General features: G+C 39.4%; 1 protein-coding gene across 2 annotated transcripts in view; it reads right to left on the bottom strand.

Moving 5' to 3' along the window:
- Positions 1-15407, bottom strand: part of TBC1D19 (TBC1 domain family member 19) — a 160685-nt gene that overhangs the window by 67743 nt on the left and 77535 nt on the right. For both annotated transcript variants that reach the window (XM_007448810.1, XM_007448811.1), the window contains one exon: positions 2394-2466. In XM_007448810.1, the coding sequence (XP_007448872.1) occupies positions 2394-2466 (73 nt within the window). The remainder of the gene's footprint in view (positions 1-2393; positions 2467-15407) is intronic.

The following is a 15407-nucleotide window of genomic DNA, read 5'->3' as shown; positions in this document are numbered from 1 at the left end:
ACATCTACTAACACTGAATATATGCACGCCCTATGATAGCAGCACATCGCTCTCAGGTGCGCATCTTATACCTATGTGCACCAGGAGACTTACACAAGAATATGCACAGAAGCGCTATTGATAATAGTCAGCCCCCTATGTCTGTGGATTCAACCAACCACGGATTGAAAACATTTGAAAAAATATTCCAGAAAGTTCAAAAAAGCAAAACTTGAATTTGCTGTGTGCCAAGCACTACACTGAATCTGTGTGAATGAACTGATGTGTTGGCATACCCTGCTGTAGTCTCCCGCCATTTCATGGATCCTCAGTCTCCAGCACTTGTGTTTGAGTATTGTTCACCTTGTGTCTCGTTTATTTGTCACTTACGTTGTGTGCACCCTTTGTTTCTGTGAAAAAATGGCTCCTAAAGAGCAATTAAGTGGTCAAAACAATCCCTCAAAAGCTATGTAAAGCAATTATACTCCAATAAAGATGTTAAAAATAATAATAATAATAATTTTTTAAAAAGCTAAACAATCCCTCAAAGGCTAAGAGGGAGCGTTAAGTGCTATCTCTCAACAAGAAAATTAAAATCTTAGATCTTTTGAAAAGCGGCATATTTCTTGCCAAGGGGGGCCATAAGGTCAGTAAGAACAAATTGAGCATTTGCAAAATAAAGCAGAAAGAAGCTGAAATTTGTGGAAGTGTTTGTGCTGCCCCTACAACAGCAAAAATGGTCTCTCATTCATGACAAAATGCTCGCAAAGGTGTCAAGTATGTGGCTGGAGGACATGTCACAGAAGCACATCCCTGTTCACGGCAAAATGATGTGTGAAAAAGCACTTAGCCTCTGTGAATACTACTGTGATGGGGTTGAGGAGAATGAAGGAGTTTAAGGCTCATAAGGGATGGCTGGCTAACTATGTAAAGTGCTACAGCCTCAAGAACTTAGAGATCATGGGAGAATCAGCATTGGCTGATGCCAAGGCAGCTTCAGGGTTCTCAGAAGAGCTCAAAAATCTTATAGAAGAGAAAAGGCTACCTTCCAGAGCAAATCTTCAATTGTGATGAAATGGGCTTGTTCCATTCAGCAAAGTAGGCCCCAGGGTTCAGGGCCTGGAAAGATCACCTTAGGCTGGTGCTGTGTGGCAATGCAACAGGTCACGTGATCAAGCCAGGCCTCATCTACTGAGCAAGCAATCGCCAGGCCCTTAAGAACAAAAACAAAAATTGCCTGCCTATGTTCTAGCAATACAAGAAGGCTTGGGCAATGGCCATTTTGTTCTTGGAGAGGTTCCATCAGTGTTTCATTCCTGAAGTAAAGGGATGAAGAGAAGGGGCTGCCATTCAAGGTCCTCCTCATAACTGACAACACTCTCTGCTTCACTGGCGAGAATGTGGACGTGATGTTCCTGTCTCCTGCAGCAGCGCACTGAGGTGAATTAACACCTACCTCGCCTTTAGGACGTTTCGTGCTGCCCCTGATGCCAACCCTGACTGAGCAGCATTATCGATTTATGAAAGAGCTTCACAACTGCAGGTGCAGTTTTGCTTCCTGCAGAGGCTGTAGATGCCTTAAGTCCTGAGACCGCCGATGCATGCTGGAGGCAGTTCTGGAGTGAGGTGATCAGTGATTTCAGGGGCTTCTCCACTACTGATGCAGAAGTCAGTAGTATTTTGAATGTTGCAGGGGAAGTTTGGTGGGGAAGGCTTCTCTGACATGATTGAAGACAATGTTGAGGAACACACAGAAGAGCATAGAGAAACCCTTACCAACAAGGAACTTGAAGATCTGCTGAAATCCTCTAAAGATGATGGTGATGGTGATGATCATGATGCAGAAGATTTAGAGGAGGCAGAGCCATCAATCTGGACACTTGAAAAATTTGCAGCAGTTTCTCAAGTATGATTAGAGAGAGAACATACATATGTGTGGAAGTGGGGATGGGAGTAGCAGGAGGGGGAGGGACAGACAGTGTGAGGAGGCAAGAGATGAGACCTGAACAGTAAAAACAGTGGTTATCCTTGACACAGGGGATAAAGATTGAAAGATAGTAGGAAGGGGCTTCAGTTTATTGATCTGGGTGGTAACTTAATTAGGTGTGTCTAACTCATGAAAATTTATTGAGCCATTCTTTTAGAATTTTGCCAACAAAATGACTTACATATGTCTAATGAGTTTTCAAAATTATTTTAAAGACCCTCAAATAAAAAGACAAAAATCTAGTTGAACTCTATTAATTGTAACATACAAGATTCTATTCAATAATTAATAGTAACCAAGGAGAGGCAAAAAGCATGTTAGTTGTCAGATATTAAAAAAGTTACTAGATTAAATTGGAAATGGCAAGATAAACCTTAACCTCACTCTCATTTTCATTTAGTATATGCCATATGGGAGAAATACTAACCAGGAGGCACTTGTGTAGAGTCATCTATACCAAGCTGCCCTGCAGTTAGGCCAAGTTCCACAAAGAATTCTTTCTGAAAAATAAAACACAGAATTACCATGCATCTCAGACTTTGCTACACATTATTTTAAAAAAATCACCTTCACCTAAACATCAACTTAAATGAAAATTACAATGTAAAATAAATCTTTGCTTCATTCAAATATCTAAAGAAGAAAAGAATATTATTGAACTTTTAGATAATAATGCTTTAGTCCAAAATTTTCCCTTTTTAGGTAACAAACTAATCAGTAAAAGTAAGGAATAATTATTCTGAGGAAAGAATAATAAAATTTAAATCTCTCCTGAAACATACATACACACACAGCATATGCAGCACTTAGCAATTTTACTTTCTAAATTCATTGTCTAAAATCACCAATATAATTCTGTATCTGTGCTTTCTATGGTACTGCACTTCACTCAGCTCTTAATCAAATAAATACTGCAAATATCCAAAACAACTTAAATTAATTTTTAGGTAAAATTAGACTACCAAGTACTCTGCTAAAATAAGAATAAATTAGATTTATTCTCCAGACTTCCTCTTCTTATCTAGTAATGTCTAAGGAAAGTAATCATGTTTGTCTGTTGTTTTATAAATATATAAAAAACAACCCCATAGTATGCACATTATTTTTACTCCCTAAGTAATTAAATATTTCTATTAATATTTGCCTCAGTGTTTTGTTACTATTTTAATTGCTAAAACCAAACTCCCTTCTCCTTTAAAAAATGGAATTAGTTTTAATCCTTCATAATTATCTATGATTATTTAAGTTAGTGATTTATTTGTGTCCCTCATAAGACAGTTATTCAGCCTAAGACACATTTCATTTCTGTATCAATTTTAAATAACTGCCATTATATTTCAATTTTTAACTAAACTAATTTTAATCTATACTTTTAAAAAGCACTGCAAATTATGTTACCAATTTTTAATGACTCAAGTGGTAAAAATTCACTGCTTTGGATATTTTTTACTCTATGTCAGTAGACCTGGTCCCTAATCTCAGATTTCCTTCTCTATGAACATGTATTAATTTTCAACCTGTATCAAAGAATATAATCACACCATATTGAAATTATCTTTTTACTGTCCATCTCCTCATTAGCCTGAAGCTCTTGGAAGAGAGAGACTATCTCTTACACACATTTGCACCTCCTGTTCTTAGCACAGTGCTACGTGACACATAACAGTGGGGAGTCAGTAAATAGTGAACCACACTACTGAGTTCTAGTTCCCACCTGCTGTCTCTACAACACTGAATTAGTGAACAGGAATTAGTCAGCAACTTCTCTTTAGAGTTAATAAATTTCAGTTTCAAGAAATTCCCTTTTGGCAAGAAAGGGGTAGGGGGTTAAGAGGTATAGATTACTACATATAAAATAAATAAGCTACAAGAATATATTGTATGACATGGGATATAGCCAATATTTTATTTTATTTTATTTATTTTTTAATATATCTTTATTGGAGTATAACTGCTTCACAATACTGTGTTAGTTTCTGTTGCACAACAAAGTGAATCAGCCATATGCATACACATGTCCCCATATACTCTCCCTCTTGAGCCTGACTCCCATCCTCCTTATCCCACCCATCTAGGTCATCGCAAAGCACGGATCCAATCTCCCTGTGCCACGCTGCTGCTTTCCACCAGCCAACTATTTTACATTCGGTAGTGTATATATGGAGATGCTACTCTCACTTCGCCCAGCTTCCCCCTCCCATCCCATGTCCTCAAGTCCATTCTCTATGTCTACCTCTTTATTCCTGCCCTGCAACTAGGTTCATCAGTACCATTTTTTTTTTTTTAGATTCCATATATATGCGTTAGCATACGGTATTTCTTTTTCTCTGTCTTACTTAACTCTGTATGACAGACTCTAGGTCCACCTACCTCACTACAAATAATCAACTTCGTTTCTTTTTATGGCTGAGTAATATTCCATTGCCTATATGTGCCACACCTTCTTTACCCATTCATCTGTCGAGGGACATTTAGGTTGGTTCCATGTCCTGGCTACTGTAAATAGTGCTGCAATGAACACTGTGGTACATGACCCTTTTTGAATTACGGTTTCCTCAGGGTATATGCCCAGCAGTGGGATTGCTGGGTCATACGGTAGTTCTATTCTTAGTTTTTAAAGAAACTTCATACAGTTTTCCATAGTGGCTGTATCAATTTACATTCTCACCAACAGTGCAGGAGGGCTCCCTTTTCACCATACCCTTTCCAGCATCTGTTGTTTCTAGATTTTTTGATAATGGTCATTATGACCAGCATGAGATGATACCTCATTGCAGTTTTGATTTGCATTTCTCTAATAATTAGTGATGTTGAGCATCTTTTCATGTACCTCTTGGCCATTTGTATGTCTTCCTTGGTGAAATGTCTGTTTAGGTCTTCCTCCCATTTTTTTAACTGGAGTGTTTGAGATTGAGCTCCATGAGCTGTTTGTATATTGTGGAGATTAATCCTTTGTCTGCTGTTTCATTTGAAAATATTTTCTCCCATTCTGAGGGCTGTATTTTTTTTTTTTTTTTTTTTTTTTTTTTGCGGTGGGCAGGCCTCTCACTGTCGTGGCCTCTCCCGTTGCGGAGCACAGGCTCCGGACACGCAGGCTCAGCGGCCATGGCTCATGGGCCTAGCCGCCCCACGGCATGTGGGATCTTCCCAGACCGGGGCACGAACCCGTGTCCCCCGCATCGGCAGGCGGACTCTCAACCACTGCGCCACCAGGGAAGCCCCGAGAGCTGTCTTTTTGACTGGTTTAAGGTTTCCTTTGCTGTGCAAAAGCTTTTAAGTTTAATTAAGTCCCATTTGTTTAGTTTTGTTTTTATTTCTGTTACTATAGGAGGTGGGTCAAAAACGATCTTGCTGTGGTTTATGTCAAAGAGTGTTTTTCCTATGTTTTCCTCTAAGAGTTTTATACAGTGTCTGGTCTTACGTTTAAGTCTTTAATCCATCTGGAGTTTATTTTTGTGTATGGTGTTAGGTAGTGTTCTAATTTCAGTATTTTACATGTAGCTGTCCAGTTTTCCCAGGACCGCTTATTGAAGAGGCTGCCTTTTCCCCATCGTATGTTCTTGCCTCCTTTGTCGTAAATTAGGTGCCCATATGGGCATGGGTTTATCTCTGGGCATTCTATCCTGTACCATTGATCTATATTTCTGTTTTTGTTCCAGTACCATACTGTCTTGACTACTTACTGTAGCTTTGTGGTATTGTTTAAAGTCAGGGAGCCTGATTCCTCCAACTCTGTTTTTCTTTCTCAAGATTGCTTTGGCTCTTCGGGGTCTTTTGTGTTTCCATATGAATTGTAAAACTTTTTGTTCTAATTCTGTGAAGAATGCCATGGGTAGTTTGATATGCACTGCACTTAATCTGTAGATTGTTTTGGGTAGTATAGTCATTTTCAGAGTATTGCTTCTTCCAACCCAAGAACATGGTATATTTCTCCATCTGTTTATGTCATCTTCGATTCCCTTCATCAGTGTTTTACAGTTTTCTGAATACAAGTCTTTCGCCTCCTTAGGCAGGTTTATTCCTAGGTACTTTTGTTCTTTTTGTTGCTGTGGTAAATGACAGTGTTTCCTTAATTTTTCTTTCCGATTTTTTGTTGTTGGTGTATAGGAATGCCAGAGATTTCTGTGCATTAATTTTGTATCCTGTAACCTTACCAAATTCATTGATGAACTCTAGAAGTTTTCTGGTGGCATCTTTAGGATTCTCTACGTATAGTATCATGTCATCTGCAAACAGTGACAGTTTTACTTCTTCTTTTCCTATTTGGATTCCCTTTATTTCTTTTCCTTCTCTGATTGTTGTGGCTAAGACTTCCAAAACTATGTTGAATAAGAGCGGCGAGAGTGGACATCCTTGTCTTGTTCCTGATCTTACTGGAAATGCTTTCAGTTTTTCACCACTGAGTATGCTACTTGCTGTGGGTTTGTCATATATGGCCTTTATTATGTTGAGGTAGGTTCCCTCTCTGCCCATTTTCTGGAGAGTTTTTATCATAGATGGGTGTTGAATTTTGTCAAAAGCTTTTTCTGCATCTATTGAGATGATCATATGGTCTTTATTCTTAAATTTGTTAATGTGGTGCATCACATTGATTGATTTGCGTATATTGAAGAATCCTTGTATCCCTGGGATAAATCCCACTTATCATGGTGTACGATCCTTGTAATGTGCTGTTGGATTCTGTTTGCTAGTATTTTGTTGAGGATTTTTGCATCTATTTTCATCAGTGATACTGGTCTATAATTTTCATTTTTTTCTGATTATCTTTTTCTGGTTTCAGTATCAGGGTGATGGTGGCTTCGCAGAATGAATTTGGGAATGTTTCTCCCTCTGCAATTTTTTGGAAGAGTTTGAGAAGGATCGGCGTTAGCTCTTCTCTAAATGTTTGATAGAATTCGTCTGTGAAGCCATCTGGTCTTGGACTTTTGTTTGTTGGAAGATTTTTAATTATGGTTTCAATTTCATTACTTGTGATAGGTCTGCTTATATTTTCTAATTCTTCCTGGTTCAGTCTTGGAAAATTGTACCTTTCCAAGAATTTGTCCATTTCTTCATGGTTGTCCATTTTATTGGCATATAGTCGTTTGTAGTAGTCTCTTATAATCCTTTGTTTTTCTGCAGTGTCAGTTGTGATTTCTCCTTTCTCCTTTCTCAATTTATTGATTTGCATCTTCTCCCTTATTTTTATGATGAGTCTGGCTAAGGGTTTATCAATTTTGTTTATCTTCTCAAAAACCAGCTTTTAGTTTTACTGATCTTTGCTATTGTTTTCTTCATTTCTACTTCATTTATTTCTTTGCTGATCTTTATGATTTCTTTCCTGCTACTGCCTTTCGGTTTTCTTTGTTCTTCTTTCTCTAGTTGTTGTAAGTGTAGGGTTAGATTGTTTACTTGAGATTTTTCTTATTTCTTGAGGTGAGATTGAATTGCTATAAACTTCCCTCTTAGAACTGCTTTTGCTGTGTCCCATAGGTTTTGGGTCATCGTGTTTTCACTGTCATTTGTTTCTATGTATTTTTTAATTTCTTCTTTGATTTCTTCAGTGATCTCTTGGTTATTTAGTAGTGCACTGTTTAGCCTCTATGTATTCATGTTTTTTTACAGTCTCTTTCCTGTAATTGATTTCCAATCTCATAGCGTTGTGGTCAGAAAAGATGCTGGATACAATTTCAATTTTCCTAAATTTTCCGAGGCTCGATTTGTGACCCAAGATGTGATCTATCCTGGAGAATGTTCCGTGTGCACTTGAGAAGAAAATGTATTCTGCCACTTTTGGGTGGAATGGTCTATAAATATCAATTAAATCTATGTGGTCTATTGTGTCATTTAAAGCTTATGTTTCTTTATTTATTTTCTGTTTGGGTGACCTGTCCATTGGTGTAAGTGGGATGTTAAAGTCCCCTACTATTATTGTGTTACTGTCGATTTCTCCTTTCATGGTTGTTAGCATTTGCCTTATGTATTGAGGTGCTCCTATGATGGGTGCATAAACATTTATAATTGTTATATCTTTTTCTTGGATTTATCCTTTGATCATTATGTAGTGTCCCTCCTTATCTCTTGTAACAGTCTTTATTTTAGAGTCTATTCTATCTGATGTGAGTATTGCTACTTTCGCTTTCTTTTGATTTCCATTTGCATGGAATACCTTTTTCCACCCCTTCACTTTGTCTGTATGTGTCCCTAGGTCTGAAGTGGGTGTCATGTAGGCAGCATATATATGGGTCTTGTTTTTGTATCCATTCAGTCAGTCTGTGTCTTTTGGTTGGGGCATTTAATCCATTTACATTCAAAGTTATTATCGATATGTATGTTCCTATTACCATTTTCTTAATTGTTTTGGGTTTGTTTTCGTAGGTCTTTTTCGTCTATTGTGTTTCCTGCCTAGATAAGTTTCTTTAACATTTGTTGTAAAGTTGGTTTGATGGTGCTGAATTCTCTTAGCTTTTGCTCGTCTGAAAAGCTTTTGACTTCTCCATCCAATCTGAATGAGATCTTTGCTGGCTAGAGTAATCTTGGTTGTAGGTTTTTCTCTTTCATCACTTTAAGTGTATCCTGCCACTCCCTTCTGTCTTGCAGAGTTTCTGCTGAAAACTCAGTTGATAACCTTATGGGGATTCCTTTGTATGTTATATTTTGTTTTGCCCTTGCTGCTTTTAGTATTTTTTCTTTGAACTTAATTTTTGCTAATTTGATTAATATGTGTCTTATTGTGTTTTTCCTAGGGTTTATCCTGAATGGGACTCTCTGTGCTTCCTGGACTTGGGTGACTATTTCCTTTCCCATGTTAGGGAAGTTTTCAAGTATAATCTCTTCAAATATTTTCTCAGACCCTTTCTTTTTCTCTTCTTCTTCTGGGACCCCTATAATTTGAATGTTGGTTCATTTAGTGTTGTCCCAGAGGTCTCTGAGATTGTCTTCAATTATTTCTTTTTTCTTTATTCTGCTCCTCAGTAGTTATTTCCACCATTTTGTCTTCCAGCTCACTTATTCGTTCTTCTGCTTCAGTTATTCCGTTATTGATTCCTTCTAGTGTATTTTTCATTTCAGTTATTGTGTTGTTCATCTCTGTTTGTTCTTTAGTTTTTCTAGATCTTTGTTAAACTTTTCTTGTTTTTTCTCAATCCGTGCCTCCATTTCTATTTCTGAGATTGTGGATCACCTTTACTATCATTACTCTGAATTCCGTTTCAGGTAGATTGCCTATTTCCTCTTCGTTTATTTGGTCTTGTATGTTTTTACCTTGCTCCTTCATTGTGACATATATTTTTGTTGTCTCATTGTTTTCTTTTTTTAATGAGTGAGATTGTGTTCCTGTCTTACTGCTTGTTTGGCCTGAGGTTTCCAACACTGGAGTTTGTAGGCTATTGGGTAGAGCTGGGTCTTGGTGCTGAGATGAGGAACTCTGTGAGACCTCACTCCCATGAATATTCCCTGGGGTCTGAGGTTCTCTGTTAGTCCAGTGGTTCAGACTCGGACCTCCCACTGCAGGAGCTTTGGTTCGACCCCTGGCTCATGAACCAAGATCCCGCAAGCTGCATGGGGTGGCAAAAAAAAAAAAGAGCATAGTAACAAAGTAAAAAATAAAATTAGACTAGGAAATTACGATATGTTAGAAAGAACACAAAAATAAAAATATAGATGAATCAACAACCAAAAGATACATCAGTACCACAATAGTTAAAAAAGAGGAGAAGGGAAAATAACAAAAAAAGGGGGGAAAGTCCTTGGCTGTGGAATGCAGGGCCTAAGCAAGGGTGAGGTTTGGGTGGTGGGTGGGGACTATACTTAGGACCCACAAGGCTGGAAAAGGCCCTGGGGTCTGTGGGGCATGGGGCTTAGGCTCAAGGAACAGAAGGGGCCCAGGTGTGCCCTTTCCCTGGTCTCAGAGGGCAGGCGACCTCACCTGGGAGCCCAGCAGGCTCCCTGGCTTGAGTGGGCGGGGCAAACGCCCTCCTCCACTCTCCTCTTCTGCTCTTCGGGTCTGGGAGGGCCCCTCCCACCTGCCTCTCCTGATCTCCCCTGCCTCCCTCTTATGACCCCAAAGACCAATGTGGCCGAGGCAGGTGCGGGGCGGGGCTTGGAGGGCAGGGAATCAGCAGGCTCCCTGTGCTGATCCCCTGCCCTCCAAAGCTACCTCCAGGCTGCGTGGGACCCTTTTGATATGGGTAAGTCTAACCCTAACACTGTGAACTAGGTTTGAGGGCCATCTATTGAGGCATCATATGAGACCCACTGAGTCTCACTAAGTTCAGTATTCACACAGACAGACCAGGGTTACAGATAAACCATGCAACATCAGGTCAGAATCACTATCACCAGTTCACATCGTTCAGGAAACATGGGGACAACTATCCCTCATGCCTGCAGACATTAGGTATAGTTACAATTTTTTAAAAATTTGCCACAGGCTTTTGGTTCTCCAATAGCTAAGAATGAATCCACACCAGCTCCAGGTCCCCTTAGACAGACAGAGGCATAATTAGCCCCACTTACGCACATGCTAAATGTTTTCATACATTACCCTTTCCCTGCTTCTTTATCTAGCAAACTCCTTCAAACTATTTCAAATGGCAGTACCTCTGAGAAGACCTCCCACCACCTCTAGGAAAAGAATCTGTCACTTCCTCTTCTGTACAGCCATTTCACTTTGTATAAACTGCTACTAATAGGGCTTCTAACATCTTTTTAAAATAACTTCTTAAAATTTTTTTTTTAATGAAAGTTGTAGTAGTAATGTTTAATAGTTATATACAGCTTACTACTTTCCAAGGAGCATAAATATATGCTTTATATTTATATATAAGTTTCCTAGGGCTGCCAGTGGTACAAAAAATACCACTAACTGGTTAGCTTTAAACAATAGAAACTCATTCTCACGGTTCTGGAGGCTAGAAGTCCAAAATCAAGATATTAACATGCTCTCCCTGAAGGCTCTAGGGGAGAATCTGTTCCATGCCTTTCTCTTAGCTTCTGGTATTGCTGGCAATCTCTGGTGTTCCTTGGCTTATAGATGCAACACTCCAGTCTCTGCCTGTCATATGACATTCTCCTTGTGTGTCTCTCTTCTGTGTCTCTTCTCCTCTTCTTATAAGGACACCAGTCATATTGGATTTTGGGCCTACCCTACTCCAGTAAGACATCATCTTAATTTCATTGCATCTGCAAAGGCCCTATTTGCAAATGAGGTCACATTCACAGGCACTGGATGTCAAGATTCAACATATCTTTTGGGGGGGGACACAATTCAACCCATAACTTATATCTTAACTTACTGATCTGTGCAACACTTTTATGAGATACTATTGTCCAGGGCTTCCCTGGTGGTGCAGTGGTTAAGAACCCACCTGCCAATGCAGAGGACATGGGTTCAAGCCCTGGTCTGGAAGATCCCACATGCCACAGAGCAACTAAGATCCCACATGCCACAGAGCAACTAAGGCCATGCGCCACAACTACTGAGCCTCTGCCACAACTACTGAGCCTGTGCTCTAGAGCCCGCGAGACACAACTACTGAAGCCTGCGCACCTAGAGCCCGTGCTCCGCAACAAGAGAAGCCACCTCAATGAGAAGCCCGTGCACCGCAATGAAGAGTAGCCCCTGCTCGCCACAACTAGAGAAAGTCCGCGCTCAGCAACAAGGATCCAATGCAGCCAAAAAAAAATAAAAATACATACATTTATTTTTAAAAAAAGATACTATTGTCCATATATTAAATAAGAAAACTAAAGCTCAAGGTTAAGAAAAACTTGCCCAAGGTCGCACAGCCAGTGAGTGGCAGAGCAAGAATTTAAACCCAGGTTAGTTGGCTTCAGAATCTAATCACCTAACCACCACACTATACTATCTTTACAGGCAATAAACAGAAGTCAAATCAGCTAAAAGACTTAACAACAACAGCAAAACAGCAGTTCCCTATTTATGCACTCCTCCCCAACACACACACACACACACACACACACACGCAATCATAATTAGCCCACTATTCAGGAACAACCACTTTCAGCTTTTTTTTTTTTTTTTTTTTTGTGGTACGCGGGCCTCTCACTGTTGTGGCCTCTCCCATTGCAGAACACAGGCTCCGGACGCACAGGCTCAGCGGCCATGGCTCACGGGCCCAGCTGCTCTGCGGCATGTGGGATCTTCCTGGACCAGGGCACGAACCCGTGTCCCCTGCATCGGCAGGTGGACTCTCAACCACTGCGCCACCAGGGAAGCCCAATTTCAGCTTCTTTTTCTGGTATTTACACCCATATTTCAAGTAACAAGTATATATTGTTATTTTTAATTTATCAGTTTCAAATATCTACTGATTTTTTATGATAAATGAGGATTTTTAGCTCATGTACATTCTCTTTTCCTCCCTCCATCATTCCATTATAAGTATATATCAATTCTTGATTAAATCCATATTAAGAGTTTACATTATTACTACTATTTAAAAATTATTCACTGCTGAGGCAAGGAGTATGCTATAAATATGTTTCCTTTCCTAAAATATGTATTTTTTTCATACAGTCCATACCTAAACCATTTTTTCACTTATGCAATTTTCTGTAATCACTTACCTCTTCCTCTACCCTTTAACAACTCTGAAAAGACCCTCCACAATACAATTTTGCACGTGGTTAAACCTGTCAGATCATCTTTACTTTTGGTGTTTTTCTTGCAGGCACTCATCCTGGAACCCTCCAACCTCCGGCTCCAAACTGGAATCGCTCTGCTCTGGTCCTGTTGCACAAACTTTGTCCTGGAACCTCTCTTCACTGTCATTTTGGAAATTGTTCTTCTCTTAGGTTGGAATCCCATTCCCTGGATCCTCTGTTTTGCTCTTTTTGTTTTTGATCTTGTTTTGGAGCATTTCTGCCAATAGCTCCCTTAATAAAAGTAAATATTTGAAATCACAGACATCTGAAAATGTCTACTTCAAATTGTCATTTGATTGACTGTTGGTTACATACAGAATTCTAGGCTTGAATTCATTCAGATTTTTAAAGGTTTTACTTAAAAATCTTCTGGCTTCCAGTCTTCCTGCGGGGCGGTCAGATGCTTGAAACTTTATATATACTCTGTTTTTCTGCCATAAAAAGTTTTTAGTCTTCTCCTATTCAGGTGCCTTGGGTCTTCTTTCATTCACAGCTTTGGGTACTGGGTGGGCCTTTTCCGTTCTTAAAATTTTTAATAATTCCTTTACCTCTGTTTTCTCTTTCTAGAACTCCTATTGGTCAGGTGTTAGCCCTTCTGGATTGATCCTCTAATTTAAAAAAAATACCTTTTCCTTTTTATTTTTCATCTCTTTGGCTTTTTTGCTTTTGCTCTGTTTTCTGATAGACATTTCCTGGGCTTTCTACTGATTTATTTATTTATTTTTTGGCATACCATATTTTTGAGTCCTATAAGCTCTTTTTTCATTTTCTAATGTTTTGTTTTGTTGTTTTAATGAAATTCTATTCTTGTTTAATGAGTAATATCTTCTTTCTGAGAATATTAATGTTTGCTTTACATCTTCTATTGGGGGGAAATGGTTAATAACAGGCTAACCTTTTTGTCCATGTGAAGATAACCTTGGGTTTACCTTCTCCCAGCACTGTTGACCTGAAAATGTACTGGATCACACAAGAAAACTGTGGAGAGGAAAGCCAGCTATATTACTAAGCAATATAATTTACTGAAAAAATGTGACCCTTGACTGGTAAATTATATCTGAAATGGAGGACTGTAAGTGGACTATAAAAATCTAATGGAAAACACAGGCCTTAGCTACCTGGTGTGCCTCTTGAGAGGACTTGGTAGCTATGGTCATGTGCATTATAAGAAATAGTTCCTATTGCATATGAGACTTTCCTATGCTGTGCCTATGTAGCCTTGGCAGTTCAAATTGCATGCATTCCTTGTGGGGCTAGGAAGTAGCATCTGGTTGGCTGCAAGGACTTCCAATGAAGATCTACGTGATATACTGACATGCCATGTTTTCTGTCCTGTATCATTTTGCAAATCTAAATGAACCTCGCACCAGGTTTTGGCCTATTGTATCCTGTGAGTGTAGATGTAAATTCAAGCCTGAAACAACTATTGGTGGTCATAATAAGCACTCATTCCCTAAATTGGCTATTTCTTCTTCTTCTTTTTTTGTTTGTTTATTTGTTTTAGTTTTGACCTATGCCTTTAAAATTGGAAGATTTCAAGTATCTGGAGATCCTAGGCTGGTCAGTTACATTTAGGGTTGAGGCAATTAACGACTGACTGCAAGCTCTGTCTGTAAGAACTGGGCAATTATAGCCAGCCAGCTATTTTTCTTTTCTTTTTTTCCCCGCCCCCGGTAAGGGTTCTCCAAATCTCTGTTAGCCTTTTCTCTGGCATTCTAAAGTTGGTGGAGGGTGAAGAAGGAGAGACTGGGCAGGCACAGTGGTGGTGGTAGGGGACAAGGGTATTAGTTCACTATTCGGTCAACTTTCACTTAATTCCTCTGTTTTCAATACCATGCCTCATTCCTGTTCAGCTCTATGTCTGAGGTCACTGAGTTTACAGCCTTTCTGATTCTGTTTCTGTAGTGATTAACACACCTCTGGTCTTCTGTGAGGGAGGAGGAGTCACCGGAATATGCAGGATGAGAAGAGTCTGGGGGTCTTAACCCCTCCTGATACAGACTTTTACACAATCTCCACTTTCAGCCCTATGTCTCCTCAGAGACTCTATAACATGTGGTATCTTCAATTCTTGATCCTTTCCAAAGTTCAAGGGAGAAAACTCATCTGGCTTTTTGTATCAGTCAGAGTCCCATCAAGAAATAGAAACCATACCAGAAATGTGAACAGGGAAAAACAGAATTAGCAAATGCAGAAAGGAACTATGACTTCTAAGCAGGAGGGTGAACCAAGAAGGAACTAAGAATTCAGGAAAGGGTCCCCCAGTGCCCTCAAGACTGAGATTCAGACTTTTAAGGAGAGGGTATGCCTGCCACAGGAATGTGCAGACCAGAGGTGAAGAAAAACCTTGCCAGAGAGTACAGGCTGGAGCTGGTTGACTGAGGGCTGCCAAGGTGAGTGCTACTGGGTCTTCTGTTTGCTGATCTGCTGGCTTCTGTACATGGAAAGCCCCTTTCTCCTGCTATTGTCTTGCAATGTCCCTCCAGAATCCTCTACTGACAAAGCCTAACATCAAGCTAGTTTGCAAAAAAGAAATGTTTATAAGGTCCAGCTCCAGTATAATAAAACAGAGCAAAAAAGGCAGATTTGCAAAACTACAATGAAGTATCACTTCACACTGGTCAGAATGGTCATCATCAAAAAGTCTATAAATAATAAATGCTGGAGAGGGTGTGGAGAAAAGGGAACCCTCCTACACTGTTGGTGGGAATGTAAATTGGTACACCTATTGTGGAAAACAGTATGGAGGTTCCTTAAAAAACTAAGAATAGAGTTACCATATGATCTAGCAATC

The sequence above is a fragment of the Lipotes vexillifer genome, unplaced genomic scaffold (assembly GCF_000442215.2).
Source record: "Lipotes vexillifer unplaced genomic scaffold, Lipotes_vexillifer_v1.1 scaffold100, whole genome shotgun sequence".
Taxonomy (NCBI): Eukaryota; Metazoa; Chordata; class Mammalia; order Artiodactyla; family Lipotidae; genus Lipotes; species Lipotes vexillifer.
Note: the sequence above shows the minus strand (reverse complement) of the source record. Positions and strands in the feature narration are given on the sequence as shown.